This window comes from Oncorhynchus mykiss, chromosome 23 (genome assembly GCF_057628025.1).
Source record: "Oncorhynchus mykiss isolate SJ-2025 chromosome 23, ASM5762802v1, whole genome shotgun sequence".
Lineage (NCBI taxonomy): Eukaryota > Metazoa > Chordata > Actinopteri > Salmoniformes > Salmonidae > Oncorhynchus > Oncorhynchus mykiss.
The window spans coordinates 8913612-8930982 of NC_143044.1; the positions used below are offsets into that span (position 1 = coordinate 8913612).

Consider the following 17371-nt stretch of genomic DNA (forward strand, 5'->3'; position numbering starts at 1 on the left):
AAATTGAAGATATGGCCTCCCGAGTCCCTACGGTGAAGCATGGTGGTGGCAGCATCATGCTGTGGGGATGTTTTTCAGCGGCAGGGACTGGGAGACTAGTCAGGATCGAGGGAAAGATGAACTGAGCAAAGTACAGAGAGATCCTTGATGAAAACCTGCTCTAGAGCACTCAGGACCTTAGACTGGGGCAAAGGTTCACCTTCCAACAAGACAATGACCCTAAGCACACAGCCAAGACAACGCAGGAGTGGCTTCGGGACAAGTCTCTGAATGTCCTTGAGTGGCCCAGCCAGAGCCCGGACTTGAACCCGATCGAAAATCTCTGGAGAGACCTGAAAATAGCTATGCAGCAACGCTCCCCATCCAACCTGCTAGAGCTTGAGAGGATCTGCAGAGAAGAATGGGAGAAACTCCCCAAATACAGGTGTGCCAAGCTTGTAGCAGCATACCCAAGAATACTTGAGGCTGTAATCGCTGCCAAAGGTGCTTCAACAAAGTACTGAGCAAAGGGTCTAAATACTTATGTAAATGTGATATTTAATTAAACAAAATGTTTGAAATGTGCAAAAATGAAATGGATAATCAACAAGGGCTATGGGAAAATAGTGAAGGACATCACCTTCCATAGGCCTATTTATTTGGCAAGACAGCTGTGCATGTGTGCATTTCACTGTCGAAGACTATTTGATATGTTTTGGTTACTTGGCTCTCCATTCACTTTTTGTTTGTTGTGTTTGTCTACTGTTAATGTAACTAGCCTAAATATAGATTGTGTCATGACTTTATTGACCTGATATTTTGTGTACTTGGTACCACTGTTTTGTTCTGTTCACATTCATTTCACAGTTATGTCGGTATTCAAAGCCAAACTGCTATTCAGTACTTTTGTTTGCAAGCATGAATAACTAGGCTACTACTTTCAGCATTTAGTTTGCATTATTTTGGTAAGACAGCTGTGTGTACGGCTGCATTCACATAGGCTGTTTGTAATAGGTGAATTACCCCATCTATCTTGTCGCGTATACTCATTACCAAAACGGCCTAGCTGTAGGGCGCTGTCCATTGTGCTGATACAGCGCAGCATAGATTGGTGTGAAATCTGTAGTCTACCTGTCACTTCAAAAGCACTCCATGATCTCAGAGTCTCACCATTTGAACTTTGTTTACTGTGATATAGCGTAATTATATAAGCAGAACTCAATACAATTCCAACGCAAGAACCCCCAAAAATTGTGCCCCCTCGCCAGTTTCAACTGCCCCTTAGTCACTTTATCCTGGCCCTGGGTCTACTCCTGCGAGTACTGCCCATCACCGGCAGGTAAAATTAAATCAAACGCTGTGTGTGGTGTGCCTTGGAAGGAGCCACTTACTAGGGAGAATAGGGGGGCTTACTCTTTGCCTGGTCCAGTGAGTGTGCCCACTCCGCAAAATACCGCTGACAGATTTAAAAAATAAATACATCTCAGGGGGCACTTTCCCTTGTGCCCCCTGTGGGCATGAAGCCTCTGACTGTAACTAACACATATCATATGAAAACCCTATTACTACCACTGACATTACTACTGCCGCAAGTACCATTACCACTACTACTATTATTTCACAACCATCAATATTTCAAGACGAGCACGCACACCACATTTACTTCAGTAAATGGTATTTTTCTAGTTTTATTTTGTTCTTTTATTAGGATCCCCGTTAGCTGTTGCAGCAGCTACTCTTCCTGGGGTCCACACAAAACATAAATTATGACACAATACAGAATATTAATAGACAAGAACAGAGGTATGTACATGTAAAATAAGAATAAAGGTCCTGTACGGACATAAAGCTATAAAAACACAGAGACCTACACTCTTGGCCTAGATTCAGTAGCATCATCATACATACAGTACATACAGGTAACTGCCGAAATAAAGGAAACACCAACATAAAGTATCCTAACAGGGCGATGGGCCACCACGAGCCAGAATAACTTCAATGTGCCTTGGCGTAGATTCTACAACAATCTGGATCTCTATTGGAGGGATGCGACAACATGACAAGGTGAAATCTCTGTCAATGTGCTCTTGAGCAAGGCACTTAACCCTAATTTGCTCCAGGGGCGGCATAGTGCTATGGCTGACCCTGTAAAACAACACATTGTACTGCTGCTATCCGGTGTGTGCGTCAATAAATTATATTTTGTATTTTTTTCCTAAAGAAATTCCATTATTTAGTGTTTTGTTGATGGTGTTGGAAAACGCTGTCTCAGGCGCCACTCAAGTGTCTCCAATAAGCGTTCAATTGGATTAAATTGGATATTGATCATATTCTGACCTCAATTAGAAAAGGGGACCGTCTTAAACAGCTAAACCAAAGGGACAGTTTTTGGATTTACAAACTACAGGCCACTAAGTACCCTGGTTTAAATAAAGATATGGATTTCTCCATTTTCCTGTCGGGTCGTGAGGGGTTCCTTTGCTGTCATCTAGTGGGCATTTTGCTGTATTGCCCTCAGGTATGTTTAGACGGCTGTGGTCCATGTCTGATCTGGTGTACTATAAAATAGACGGCTCTCCTATTCTTACCACTTTGCCTGGTCATATTCAAGGTTAGACCAACTTTTCTACGGGTTATGATGCTTCTAGCCTTGATTTGCATTTTGATAACTTATCACTTTTTAATGTGTAAAGTACTGCTTACTATGTGTTGTTCTTTTAATTCTAGAAGCATGTCCTCTTCAAATCAGGGCTAATTGTAAAACGCTGTTCAAAAGAGGACATTGTATTATCATATCTTTGTACTCCCTGGTGAAAGCCACGCAGCGAAAACGCGTCAGTTATTAATCTTTGTTTCTATTGAACATGCCATACAAATAAAGGCATTTTAATTAATTATATGAAGAGTGCCTTGGTCCTCTTTTCTTTCTGAAGAGTTCAATTGGATTGAGATCTGGTGACTGAGATGGTCACGGCACATGGTTTACATCATTTTCATGCTCATCAAACCATTCAGTGACCCCCCCCCCCCCCCTCGTGCCCTGTGGTTGTGGGTATCGTCATCCTATGGGGGCATAGCCATGGTAGCCAAAATACCCAGCATTTTTTATAGCACGGTGGGATGTTAATTGCTTAATTAACTTAGGAACCACATCTGTGTGGAAACACCTGCTTTCAATATACTTTGTAGCCCTCATTTACTTAAGCGTTTCCATTATTTTGGCAGTTACCTTTGTGTCAGTTTACATCTACATACACCTTATTTAGGTCAGATAGGAGAGAGGCGTTGTGCAGTGAGTTGTTTTATTTGTTGATTTTTTTTAAAGCACATTTTGCTGTTTGCAGCACATTTTGCTGTCTGTCCGAGCTGTATGTTATTTAATTATACAGACAATGTGGGATATTTAACACAATCATTTTTCTCATATAAACAAGAAGTGATGCTGCACATTGTTCCTCTACTTTGAGCCAAGAGAGACCGGCATGCATCTTGTTGATATCGACCTTCTGTTTACAGTGAAGCGCAAGATGTGCTGCTCTGTTGTGGACCAGCTGCTTCTCTGCAGCTGCTGACCATATAACTGGGCCGTAAGATGTGGTAGAACCAGAGCATGCAGGACTTGTTTGCTTGAACATGGTGTTAAAGATGCACCATCACAGATAGAGCCCTCCTCATCTTCACAAGGATAGAATCAAGATGCCTTGACCGTGATCATTTACAGTGTACGGTAACACCAATAAGTTTATTTGCCTCTGCTCAATAGCCACATCATTCATTACCAGATTCAGCTGAGGTTTAGTAGTTAGGGAATGGTTTGAACCAAATACAATGCTTTCAGTCAGAATGTGAATTATGCCGTCACATTCAGTGGTGTCTCAATTATTTTCAAGGGACCTCCAATGGTGCACACTTTATGTGCCCTAGTAAAGACGCCATGTAACAGTAATAATATCTATATTTTTAAGGTGGGTGGGTGGGGGGCATGAACACAACCAGTCATGATGTTTTCATCTTATTGTCAAACAAATCACTTCAAAAAGTAGGCTGCCTGTCCGTCCACTCCAACAAAAAAATAATCCAGCATCCAAACCGTGCTGGTGCCATTTGATGAATGGAGAAAGAGATCTGTTACAAAGCACCAAAAAGTGTAATGACTTTTTCACTGACTGTCATTTGGGGTTAGGGTTAGGGTTAGGTCTACACTCTTGTAGGCGGAATTAACTGATGTTTCTTGCTGACAAAATGACCTTTCTTGTAGAAATAAATGTTGGGACACCTGAAAAGGGGCTGAGATATGGGACTTTCCCGGGATGGCAAGTGCAGCCCAATAACTGAGCAGCCATTTGGAATATATATGTTTTAAAACCATGACACAGAGGTGGGGTGTACGTTTAATATGGAATAAGCTTTTATTTTAACATTTACCACTGTAGCAGTACAAATAGAATTTTAAACAAATTAGGAGAATGATTAAATTTGCATTGTTTTAGAATCCCCCCCAAAGTTAAACTTTGTTGCATTTAGTAGGACTCATGTCTCATTAGGGGTTAAACAAAATTTGTTCGATAAGTTTACTGAGAACTGGCAGCAAGTTGATTGGTCGGATATTAGAGCTTAAGTAAGGGAGCTTTACCATTGTTGGGTAGTGGAATCACTTAAACTTCTCTCCAGGTTTGTGGACAAACACTTCTCAAAATACTCATATTAAAGATATGGCAAACAGGAGTTGTAATCAGGTGTAAATCTAATGTTTTTTGGTTTGTGTGTTTAGGTACAAGCTCTCTACCCGGCCAGTGTACAGATTAAACCCAAAGATCTTCACCGCCTTGTTGTGGAGGTGCTGCACGGGACATGGAGGGGAGAACTGTGAGGAAACAGGTATTGATACTGAGCTACACACAACTGATGCACACATGGTATAAGAAGTAACCTTATAGTGCAATATGCCTCCACAGCCCTGCTCTAAATCGTCTCCTTTACCACTTGCAGAGTTTGGCTCTTGTTATCTCAAGTAGATTTCCTGTGTGTGAAATGGCCCTTAACTCTGCGAGAGGAACCGGCTGGGGAATTAACGTGTTTACGAAAACTGTGGAACCAATAAAAGTAACATCCTCCCTCTGTGCTCCTGGTCTCTTCCTCTATCTCCCTTCCCCAGTAGCTGATGGCCATATATCTGACTCTGCAGACCCCACAATGGCAGGACAACCACACCCAGGAGACACCGAGCCTCACCACACAGGTAGAGGTCTGCTCATCTGAGGGGTGGGTGGGTGGGAGGGGGGGGGGTGACTGGGTAAGCTGCCCTTAATCAAATGCCCCGTGACGCCCTCTCTGACTCAAACTGAATAAACGGAGGAAACACCAGTGGCCCAGGAGAGCGAGTGTTTGGGTAAATGCTATAGCAGGCTGTGTGGGATGTTTGTCACTTCCCGGGGGAGGGAGGAAAGGGTTTGTGAACCGTTCTCAGGACATCAAGCAAGGCCTTAAAAGGGGGTGTTGACCCCATCCCAGCCTGCCCTAAGCCCTTTAACTATGTCTCTCATGTGTAGCTATGAGTCCAAACACACAGAGTCACCAGTACACAAACACATTTGCAGGCATGAGAGAAAGAAAGACTGAAAACAGTCAGCAGCCTGAGACACTAGGGACCTAAAAATAATCCTCTGCACTTTTGGGCCAGTTTTAAGTAACAAAGACGCAAAGTCTCTCGTTGTCGGCTGGTCCCCTCTCAGTCCATCCGCGTCCCTTATTGAGAGGGCTTCCTAAACCGTTGAGGGCTCACATATTGAATTCTTTACCACCACTGGAGTCAAATAGCTATTGTATTACACACACTAATCAAGCTCACCCACAGGGTTGGCTGAAGTGGGGTGAGAAGTGGTGGCCAGAGTTCAAACCTAAGGCTATGTCTCTCAGGGTCGGGGGAGAGTCCAGTTCACATCAACAGATACAACAATGTGCCACTGGAGAAACAAGGATAAAGTGTGGTTAAACATATTTACCTTGATAAAAGCCATGGTTGAAATCCCCCCCCCCTCGTAAAATTCTATCCATCTGTCTGTTATCTGTCTAGGCGCTCAGTCTAGACTCACCCACCAGCCTGAGTGGGAGCAGAATGACTTCCAGGTGTCTGAGAATCCAATGTACGAAAGCCATCCCTCAGAGGCTGACAACAACACACACACAGATTCCCGAGAGCCCCCCTCATACCCTCGACAGGCCCAGGAGCACATCCCTCACCATGGCGATGACCACCCCCACCACCCGCACCCCAACCACCACCTGCAGGATTTCGATAATGGAGGTAAGTTAGGACCCTAGAATCACCATGACTGTACTAAAATCATGATAATCACACTAGGCAAAAGTTAGGGAAACGTTAGGAAGCCTGATTAAAATAAGTTATGTTAGGACCTCCAAGACCAGGATGGTAACTGTGCTTTAGGAGGTCGAATGTTTTCACCACTGCCAAAATCAGGGCCATGAAAAGGAGGCACGGTCGTCATTGGCAACACCCCTAACACCATCTATCAACCTCTTTGGGACATGCAAAAACATGTTCACTCACTATCTCGTTGGCAATAACAAACCTGCAAGGAACGGGCCATTCAATGTCAATAGAAAACAACTTTGAAAATCAACAGAATTTTTCAGACAGTAGCAAAACCATGTCTCTAAGGTCCTGTTTGGCATGTTTACACTGCCAGCTCTTATTTATGCCCTCCTGTCTGGTCAATGGCCTGTCTCATCCACATCCCCTGAGAGAATTGACAGGCTTTAGACTAGTGCAGTAAATAATCCAGCTGACTGGGAGGGGTGGGGGGCATTTCCACTAACGCCTGCTTAGTGTCATCCCACCCCCTTCATTAGCTTCCTTCTCAGGAAATCCTCTTCCTTCTGGAAAAAATGCCCCCCCCCCCATACATTGTGTACAGATGATGTAATCCACAATAGGATGGTGACTTAAGGGGCCTAATACACCATAGTGTGAGGTCTCGTATTCTAGCCAAACATGGTGACATAGCCACAGGAAGTATGGGTGCTGGAGGGGCAGCAGCACCCCCTGGCAGTGAAATTGTAAAAATGCAAGGATTAAAAAAATAGAGCATTTTCATTGCATTATTGATATAAATTATCATAAAACCTGAGATATTTACAGCCTATTTGGGCCCCATTCTGCTTGGAAAGCTCTCAGCTCGGTTTTGTAAGCAGTGCCCTCATGAAATGCTAGTATCTATTCAGTTGTGGGGGTTTAGTTTGATAGGAGCTCTGCTGTACGGTGGACATTTAAGTTTGAGTCAGGTCTCTTTCGCCCCCTCTTCCATAAACAGCACATGAGTTTCAAGTTTGGGGAAGCAAATGTTAATCATAAAAATGCCTGCAACCATATAATCTAGGCATATAAAAATGGGGAATCACAAATTATACAATAACCTGGAGAAAATGATTGTCCATGTGCCAATGACCCATAGCTGTGGGAAGTAGTGGTGCTGAGAGTGCTGCAGCATTCCCTGATAAATCAAAATCCCCCCCCCAAATAATGTGTGTGTATACACACACACATTTTATATATATACACACACACTACAAAAGTTTGGGGTTTACTTAGAAATGTCCTTGTTTTTGAAAGAAAAGTACATTTTTCTGTCCATTAAAATAACATCGAATTGATCAGAAATACAGCGTAGACATTGTTAATGTTGTAAATGACTATTGTAGCTGGAAATGGCTGATTTTCTTATGGAATATCAACATAGGCATACAGAGGCCCATTATCAGCAACCATCACTCCTGTGTTCCAATGGCACGTTGTGTTAGCTAATCCAAGTTTATCATTTTAAAAGGTTAATTTATCATTAGAATATCCTTTTGCAATTATGTTAGCACAATAGCCTTCATTTCTCAGAACAAGAGAAGTTTCAGAAGAACGTTCTTCGTTTCTGGCCATTTTGAGCCTGTAATCGAACCCACAAATGCTGATAAATTGTTGTGCTGATTGAAGCAGCAATAAAACTGTCCGTTAGACTAGTTGAGAATCTGGAGCATCAGTATTTGTGGGTTCGATTACAGGCTCAAAATAGCCAGAAGCAAATAATTTTCTTCTGAGACTCATCAGTCTATTCTTGTTCTGAGAAATGAAGGCTATTCCATGCGAGAAATTGCCAAGAAACTGAAGATCTCGTACAGAGTGCTGTACTACTCCCTTCACAGAACAGGGCAAACGGGCTCTAACCAGAATAGAAAGAGTGGGAGGCCCTGGTGCACAACTGAGCAAGAGGACAAGTACATTAGTGTCTAGTTTAAGAAACATACGCCTCACAAGTCCTCAACTGGCAGCTTCATTAAATAGTACCCGCAAAACACCAGTCTCAACGTCAACAGTGAAGAGGCGACTCCGGGATGGATCCAGGGAGGGGGGCCTCTTCACTGTTCACGTTGAGACTGGTGTTTTGCGGGTACTATTTAAGAAGCTGAAACCTCGCTGACCAACTCCCTTCTTCCCTGATTGTTCAGTTTGACCGGGCGGGCAGCTCTAGGAAGAGTCTTAGTGGTTCCAAACTTCTTCCATTTAAGAATGATGGAGGCCACTGATGCTGCAGACATTTTTTGATACCCTTCCCCAGATCTGTGCCTCGACACAATCCTGTCTCGGAGCTCTATGGACAATTCCTTTGATCTCCTGGCTTGGTTTTTGCTCTGACATGCACTGTCAACTGGGGGTCTGAATACTTTCCGAAGGCACTGTATATGTGGGTGGGGGAATTCAATGTCACATATTCCCTCACACAGACGAGTATGCACACGCACATGCTTGTTTTACTATCGTTGTGGGGACCAAACCATCTATTCCCATTCAAAATCCTATTTTCCCTCAACTTAATTGTAAACCTAACCTCTAAGCCTAAAATAGCCCTTTTTTCCATGTGAGGACTGGCAAAATGTTCCCACGTGTCTGAATTTTCATTTACTATTCTTGAGAGGACTTCTGGTCAAGGATAGTAAAACCAAAAACGCACACACCCCCACACAATTTCTAGGAGGAATGTGAGAATCCCTGCAGCCTGTATCTTATAACTCTAAAAGGAACTGCTTCCATTAGGGCCGTCTCTGGGGTGCACGAAACAAACCCATCCAACATTAAATCACTCTGCTTTCTTGTAAACAAAGAGGTCCAGTCAGGAAGAACAATACATTGGGGAAATTAAATTCCAAAATATTGGTCAGGAAATAGGAATAACACAGAGCATAGCTATATTTGGCAACTTGGCATTTTACTTTGGCTACATCAGCAACAAAAAAAAAAATGATATTGTAGATTTCTTGGAACTAAAGCCTCTCATAACTGTTCCTGAGAACTAATGGCACAACTGATATGAATGAATAGCTTTTACAAGAGAATACATTCTAACAGGTTTTGAAAAGGAGCCTTGCTATGCTCCTATACACATTGGTTGGTGTACAGTTGTGGTGTCATCTCAGCCTTGTGCACTGTTATGATTTACAAATGTAAAGTCGATATGTCTAAAACTGAAAATGAGTCTTGTTCGGAATCCTTCTACCGATTGACGTGAGTAAATATTATGCACTGACCTCCTGGTTTGTCTCTCAGATCCAATCATGGGTGAGGTGGAGGCTGTCGCTCTACTGCCCTACGCAGACTCCTTGTCCCCCCTCCCTCTGCCCCACATGATGGCCCTCCTGATGTCCCAGCTCCAGCCAGTGTTGGATGGCTTCAACCGCACCTTGGAGCGCCTGACCTCGGAGGTCGGGGGTCTGTCCCAGGATGTGGCCCAGCTCCGGAGCGCTCAGTGGGAGGTAAATGAGGAGACCCTGCGGGGTGCAGGTGCCGGAGAGGGTCCCGAGGCCTTTGACGCTAAGCTGGAGCAGAGTTTCCAGGACATCAAGGAGGTGAGGAAGGAACTGGAGAGACAGAGAGCGGAGATGGCGGATCGGCTACACTCCCAGCATGCCATGCTGCAATATAACATCACCAACTTCAAGACAGACATCGACGCCAAGATCAAACACAACGACAAGATGTTACAGGTCAGTGAATCCCTCATGACGTGGTGATGAAACTATGTAATAATTCTTAACTTTGAGACTTAGTTTCTCACTTCGGTGTTAGTATCATACACCTTTAGACTTTTTGTGGGCATTAATTGAGAATGTTCTTCATGCCTTTCATATGTTTCCCGGGTAGGTTCATCTCGAGTCCCTGAATGCCACCCTGTCAGACATGAAGCTAGAGCAGGAGCATCTGAGTGAAGAGTTCCAGAGGGACCTGACCAGCCCAGAGGACAGGAGAGAACCCAACCAGGCCCAGCACCCTCCAGAGGACTCGGCAGTGTGGGAGTCTATCGCTCGGCTGGACAACAAAGTGGTCAACAACACAGGGAGGGTGAATGCCCTGGTTGAAGACTTGGAGATGTCCAGGACGTTGTCATTGGCTCTGAAGAGGGGCTTCCGAGGCCTTGAGGAGAGCATTGCCCAAACGTGGAGGAACAGCCAGATCCAGTTCATGGAGACGGGCCTGGAGGTGGAGGCGGCAAAAGTAGCCGTGCTGAACCGCGTCAATGAGCTGGCCAGCAACCTAACCCTCCGCTGGGAGCAGCTGCAGGAGATGGAGACTGACATGGACTACCTGTTCATACAGTTCTACAAGAATGTCAGCTCTGCCAGAGACTGTGACTGCAAGGCATTCACCGCCACCATCTCCCGCTTGGAGCAGGGACTGACCAACGTCACAGAGCTGGCCAACGACAACCGGCTGGCCCTGGATGGGAGTACCGATGCTGGGTCGGAGCGCTGGAGTCCCTCTGTGGAGGACATCTACCAGGGGTTGGATCACGTCAAGGCCTCCCTGGCCTTTGAGCAAGAGAAGAGCAGGACTCTCCACCACAATGTGACCCAGCTGCAGGCCTCCTTTCTGGGCATCCAGAGGGACATGCTCAGTCTGCGGGAGAGCGACGAGTGGTTGGCGGGTGAGATGAGTCACCTCTCCAGCTCCTTCTTTTCTCTTTTGAATGATGCCATCCGCCACACCGACGTGCTGGAGATGCTCCTGGGAGAGGAGGTGATGGGGTTTATGGACTGGCCCCAAAGCAACCAGGAGGCCCACTCCATCCCTGCACTGCAGGAGAGGCTTCGCCACATGCAGGAACAGATCAGGGGCCAGAACCTCAGTCTCACCTCCCTGCTGGAGGCCGCCCAGGCAGAAGAGTTCCCGGCCTCAGACGAGCCCTCTGTGCTGGTAGACTTGGCCTCCCGCGGCCTGAAGAGGAGGAGTGGAGACCAGAGGAGTGACCACCTCGTGGTCTCAGCAGCCTCTGAGGACCGGCAAGATTACTCTGACAGTGACCTGTGGAACCTTGAGAAAGCAGTGAAGGAGCTGGGGGAGAAGGTCCACAGGCTGGAGTACAGGCCTTGTACTGCCAGCTGCAACAACACCAAAGATGGCACCAAACTGCAGGCAGAGGTGGCCTGGCTGAGGAGGGGTTTAGAGAATCATTTGAGTCTCTTCAAGAGCATCTTCAGTAACTCAGAGGGATTGGCCGACTCAGAAAGCACCCTGGACTTGGACCAGCTGTGGGCCCTGATGAAGAGGAAGGAGGGGAAGAGACAGAGGAAGCGCAATAACAACAAAGAGGGAATCAAAGACCACATTGGAGAGAGAGATAACCTTCGCAGCAGGAGGGATACATCAGGTAGGCATCAATCTATGAAAGACAAAAACACTGTCATATCAACCTCTCAATCAAGCTGGGCTACACTTCTTTCTAACATCCACTAAGACTGGAAGTTCACTTTAAACTCTGATCTATACATGTGAAACACCCTCAAGTCAGTGCTCGCAATGGGTTAAAACAGGGAGTCGCTTCGCATGACAGAGAACCAACCCAAGACTGCCCCCTGGTGAACCACAAATGTTTTAGTTCAGGCTTAAGTGGTCTAAGCAGAAGTATAGCGAGTGTCTATGGGTTAAACGCATTTTGCAATAACATCTGCAAAATATGTGTATGCGACCAATATTTTTTTCCCCCGATTTTTGATACTGCCCATGAAGTTAGCAGATAACAGCTGATAATTCCCTGTATGTTCTCTTTCAGTGCTATCTAAGCTGGGGGACAGTCCCCTTATGTTTCTGGCCAGAAGCATACAACGCAGGAGACCAAGTGACAGCAGCCTCCTGGTGTTTGAGGACACATCGCTAAACCTGGGCCAGATGTACTCAACTCACACTGGGATATTCCAAGCACCTTTGGCAGGAATCTACCTCTTCACGCTGACGCTGAACTTTGAACCTGGCCCCTCGCTGTCTGGGCTGAGGAGAGAGAACAGGGAGCTGGCTGCCACTCTGCATCAGGACAAGATGGCATTGTTTGGCCCCGTCACCCGTGTGTGTCTCCTACAGCTGCAGCAGGGAGAGGAGCTCCGGCTTGAACTGTATGAGGGGACTCTGGTGACCGATGACCCCAAAGACAACGCCTTCGCTGGGCTTCTGCTCTATCAGACCACCTGAGGAGTGGGGGGGGGGGGGGAAGTATAAAACATTTGTCATATAGTATACCATTTAGAGCGTTGCAACACAACTTCCCTGAAGTTATTCTAGGTAGTTATAAGGGAAACAGGAACATTTGAACATTCTAGACCATAATACAATATTAGAAACTCTGACTTCCAGAATATAAAGGTGGGTTTCTTTAAGAAATGCAACCACAATGCTGGCCTATCAAGCAACAAGGCAGTAACTGCTCATTTGGTCTGAAACGAGTTGGTCATTTTTGCTACATAAAATACATGCTTAATCACGTGGACAAGTATCCTGCCTCTAGTTGTGTTTTGGAGAAAATGGGGGTCATGTTAGCAGTAACTGCATAAAGTTACTGTGAAACCAAGGTAAATAAAAGCCATTTCTCTCAGTTCCGTGCTATGAGCAGTTCCTGCCTTTTTGCTTGGTAGGGCAGAATAGAGGGCTTTCTGTGCTTTATGTCTTCAACATTTCTAATACAGCACCGTGAAAATGTATTTGCCCCCTTTCTAATTCTCTACTGTACATATTGTAGATACTGAATGTTATCGGATCTTCAACCAAAACCTATTATTAGATAAAGGGAACCTGAGGGAACTAAATTATACATATTTTAATAAACAAAGTTATGCAACACCCAATTGCCCCCGTGTGAAAAAGTAATTGCCCCCTTACACTGAGTAAGTGGTTGTAACACCTTTAGCTGCAATGACTGCAACCAAATGCTTCCTGTCGTTGCTGATCAGGCTCATGTCGCTGTGGAGGAATTTTGGCCCATTTTGCATTCAGAACTGCTGTAACTCGGCAACATTTGTGGGTTTTCAAGCATGAACTGCTTGTTGCAAGTCCTGCCACAACATCTCAAATGGGATTAGGTCTGGACTTTGACTAGGCCATTCCAAAACTTCAAATGTGTTACTTTTTAGACATTCATGTAGACTTTGTGTTTTGGATCATTGTTTTGCTGCACTTCAACTTCAGATCACAGACAGATGGCCGGACATTCTCCTGTAGAATTCTGACACAATAGAAGGAACCATGAATTCTGCTTTAAGGCAAGTCGTCCAGGCCCTGAAGCAGAAAAGTATCCCCAAACCATCACACTACCACCACCACGCATGACCGTTGGTATAAGGTTCTTACTGTAGAATGCAGTGTTTGGTTTTCGCCAGACATAATGGGACCCATGTCGTCCAAAAAAAGTTATACTTTTGAATCATCTGTCCATAGAACATTCTTCCAAGAGTCTTGATGATCACCTAGGTGCTTCCAGATTCCTTTTGGCAAACTTGAGTAAACTTTTTGGATGACATGGGTCCAGACCTAATCCCAAATAAGATGTTGTGGCAGGACTTGAAACGAGCAGTTCATGCTTGAAAACCCACAAATACCGCTGAAATAAAGCAGTTCTGAATGCAAAAGTGGGCCAAAATTCCTCCACAGCGACGTGAGACTGATCAGCAACGACAGGAAGCGTTTGGTTGCAGTCATTGCAGCTAAAGGTGTCACAACCAGTTACTCAGTGTAAGGGGGGCAATTACTTTTTCCCCACACAGGGGAATTGGGTATTGCATAACTTTAATTAAATGAAATAAGTATATTTTGTTATTTGTAAACGCATGTTCCTTTTATCTATTATGTTATGGTTTAAGATCTGATATAATTCAGTATCGAAAGGGGCAAATACCTTTTCATGGTACTGTACATGAGGCCTTAGCCTCAGGTAGAGAAACAGACCCTTTTCTACAAGACACGGGCTCCATACTGATGAGTTTTAAACTCTTATTACAGTACATCAATATGCCGTACCTTTCTCCCCCAGCAGATGGCAGTGCTAGACACCTTTACTGGTTTTAGGCTCGGTCTCCACAGTCAAACCAACAGTTAATTGGAAGGAAATGAAACAATAACCCAAGACCAGACCACAAAGTTGTGTACTAAAATAAGGTTATTTACTTTCAAATTGATACATTGGACAGGCTGTGTACAGAAACAGAATCGCTTTCTTTCCTTGGTAAACTCAAAAAAAGGCACCTTTTAACCAGATGCTGTATAAAAACACATTAAAGATGTACATAGAGATTATTCTATATGGTTTTCTTGCATATTACAAAGAGGAAAACACTAGTTACTGCTCAGGTGAAATATTTCTTAAATATCTACCATATGTACTGTTAGCTTAATTCACAAAGAAACTGTCCTGACACTAGGTTGCACGTGATTTCAGCGAACATGCACACTTAAACATGTGCGCAAACCCACAAGCACTGCAAGATATTTTTTTCAGAATTTGTATGGACACAAGGGAAGCAAAAGCAAACATTGGATAGATAAAGAGGCAGACACAAAAGGAGCAGGGACTTGGAAGAAAAAGTTAAGAATACACTGGCCAAGACTTGGATCCTATGCAAGAGGGTTAACAAAGGGCACGATCTGCATCTAGAGTTGAAGACAAGTGCTTCAGCCAAGGATATTATTTATGTTGTTTTCATTTCATACCTGTATGAAGTTCTAAATGTAGAAATGCAGTTCCTCTTGTGCTAAATGGTCATAAATGGGCTTGCTCTACCCTCTGCACTGGCCCGCAGATAACATCACTGAGGAAATATGCAAATATATATTTGCATGCGTCCCAAAGCAAGCGGAAGTGGTTTCACTTCAGTGTTGCATCTACTGTATGTTCCCTCTGTACTTGACTGCAATTCTGTCACCCGAGGAAGCTTGATGGATCAAAAAACGTCAATGGCATTAAAGCTCTGGCTAACTAAATGTTTTTAGCACAAGTAAATATGCCATTTACCATAGCATTGAGTAAGCTATATAATTGCACATTAAGTTAGTAAAATATTGCATATTTTCTGAACTAATGTTGACTTGTGAGCCCTATGACAAACCTGACATGTAGGACCCCGGAAGACAAACTATTACTGCACAATGGTACAGTTCAACGGCTGAGCTCACATGATGTTTGGCAATATGAAAGTTGGCCACTTAATGAATATATATATATATCTGTAACTCAAAATAGAATGAAAAGCAAGAGAAGAGCAGGGGGGGGGGGGGATTCATCTTAGATCTATGAATGTGGGCAAGAATCAGTGGGGCGTCGGGACAGCAGAAATGTCAGATTAATCATTTTTAGAAAGGCCTAATTGATGTGTGCCCTCTAAGCTGCACACTTTTGCATTGGCTTCATGAGGGCCAAAATATGCCATTTTTGTGTTCTGAACTTTCCTCCCAGAAGACATACAGAATATAACACATACGAAGAAGAGGTAAGCATAGAGACATGATGGGACACAAACTCCCTATTCACAAATGTCCTTTGAATACAATTTTGCGTTAAATATGTTTTTTTTTTAACCAGACGTCTTTTTTTGACAAGTTACTAAGTTGAGGTTTGTTGTAGGAAGCACAGTGACAAGTTGATTTAAGGCAAGTCAGGTATCCCCTCTTACAACGTCCTTGGTTGACTGGATTGCTCATAGCTCTTGAAGCAGGTGGCGTTTGAAGCCCACTGGACGTGAATACCATTGCAGCATGTATTGTTTTTTGTTGAGGCACGGCATCTATCGATACAATATATTTACATATTAAATTCACATATAATTATAGTACCTTATTTCGTAATTACTCTACTTATGAGTCGAGAGACATTTTAATATGGCAGGAGAAGACTGTCCTGAAGAGAAAAAAATGTTGGCATAAAAAGCTCACAGGCAAAAATCGAACATAATTGGCAGGTGGTGACGCTTGCGAGGGCAGTGTCTTGGTTTGAAGTGAGGCTCTAAGGTTCCTCCATCATATTCCTTTCTGCCCATCAACATGTGAGCAGGAAAATGCCATCCCCCTCCACACACAATGTCATGTTTTGACTTTCACAGAAAGCATTCAATGCAGCACGTTAACCAAGAACTCCTCTGGCCAGGGAGGGAATAAGGGAAAGAGCCTCTGGCAGCAGCATCTGTCCGTTGTGGTGATAGAGACTCATGGAGGTTAACTCTCTATGCCCAAGGCCCAGTGACAACAGGGTCCTTTTTCTCCCATACCCTGTTCCTCCTCCCCTGCCAACTGAACAGAGGTGACACATTCAGCATTAGGACACACTGGGGAGTTCTGTCTCTAGGTCAGGCTGTGTTGAGTATGTAGGGGGGAAAAGGATCAAATCTTGATGTCCTGCGATTCTACCATTTTGGCCAAGGTCTTCTTGACTCGTAAGATGGTGAGGCGCGAGGCGGGGTTGTGGGCCCAGCACTCAGACATCAGCTTCAGCATGGCTCTCAGACACTGGAGAAAACACACACACACACACCCCGCTTTAGGAGTTTGGTCTAATTTAAATAACCTCTAAATACACAGTACTGCCTAGGCAGATTTGTACTTATTATAGTTTTTAAGTACTAAATGCAAATGTTTTCATATGGGTTACAACTGGATAAAAGACAACCTTTGCCTTCTTCACTCATTTACATGTGTTTATGCATTGATCTTCAGGTTCTTTCTCAAGGGTCTCGTACAGGCAAAACCATATTTGCCCTGATAAATCAGGACTCACCTCGTCACCGTTCCACCTGTTGGACACGGTGGGCCGCAGCCCTTTCACACACACCACCTCCAGCATGTCCTCAAAGGACGGCTCTGCCGGCACCATCTCATAGTAGGGCAGCTGGTGGTCCTCCACTATGCCTGAGAGAGGAGAGGGAGATAGTGACACGTAAGCAAAGAGCAAAAGAACACCGGGTTCAACCATACCGTCAGTGTAGCGTTTTCCATAACCAGTTGAAATCTTAAGCCTATCTGGTTTTTTTTTTTCTGTAGCGATTGGCAGGGCCTAAAAACAAACACCTGCGGGTAGATTTT

At 44.4% G+C, this 17371-nt stretch overlaps 2 protein-coding genes across 7 annotated transcripts in view; one reads left to right on the plus strand and one right to left on the minus strand.

Annotated features, from left to right (window-relative positions):
• Positions 1-14596, plus strand: part of LOC110502381 (multimerin-2) — a 29089-nt gene extending 14493 nt beyond the window's left edge. Inside the window, exons 3-8 of one of the 2 annotated variants that reach the window (XM_021580363.3) lie at positions 4751-4857; positions 5138-5218; positions 6053-6283; positions 9590-10026; positions 10184-11687; positions 12090-14596. In XM_021580363.3, coding sequence (XP_021436038.2) covers positions 4751-4857; positions 5138-5218; positions 6053-6283; positions 9590-10026; positions 10184-11687; positions 12090-12502 — 2773 coding nt within the window. In that variant the 3' untranslated portion in view covers positions 12503-14596. Of the gene's footprint in view, positions 1-4750; positions 4858-5134; positions 5219-6052; positions 6284-9589; positions 10027-10183; positions 11688-12089 lie in introns of both variants that reach the window. The other variant, XM_021580362.3, reaches the window with a different exon arrangement.
• Positions 14442-17371, minus strand: part of LOC110502384 (bone morphogenetic protein receptor type-1A) — a 60486-nt gene continuing 57556 nt past the window's right edge. For all 5 annotated transcript variants that reach the window (XM_021580364.3, XM_036959690.2, XM_036959688.2 and 2 more), the window contains 2 exons: positions 17067-17197; positions 14442-16798 (listed from right to left, as the gene is read on the minus strand). In XM_021580364.3, coding sequence (XP_021436039.1) covers positions 16673-16798; positions 17067-17197 — 257 coding nt within the window. In that variant the 3' untranslated portion in view covers positions 14442-16672. The remainder of the gene's footprint in view (positions 16799-17066; positions 17198-17371) is intronic.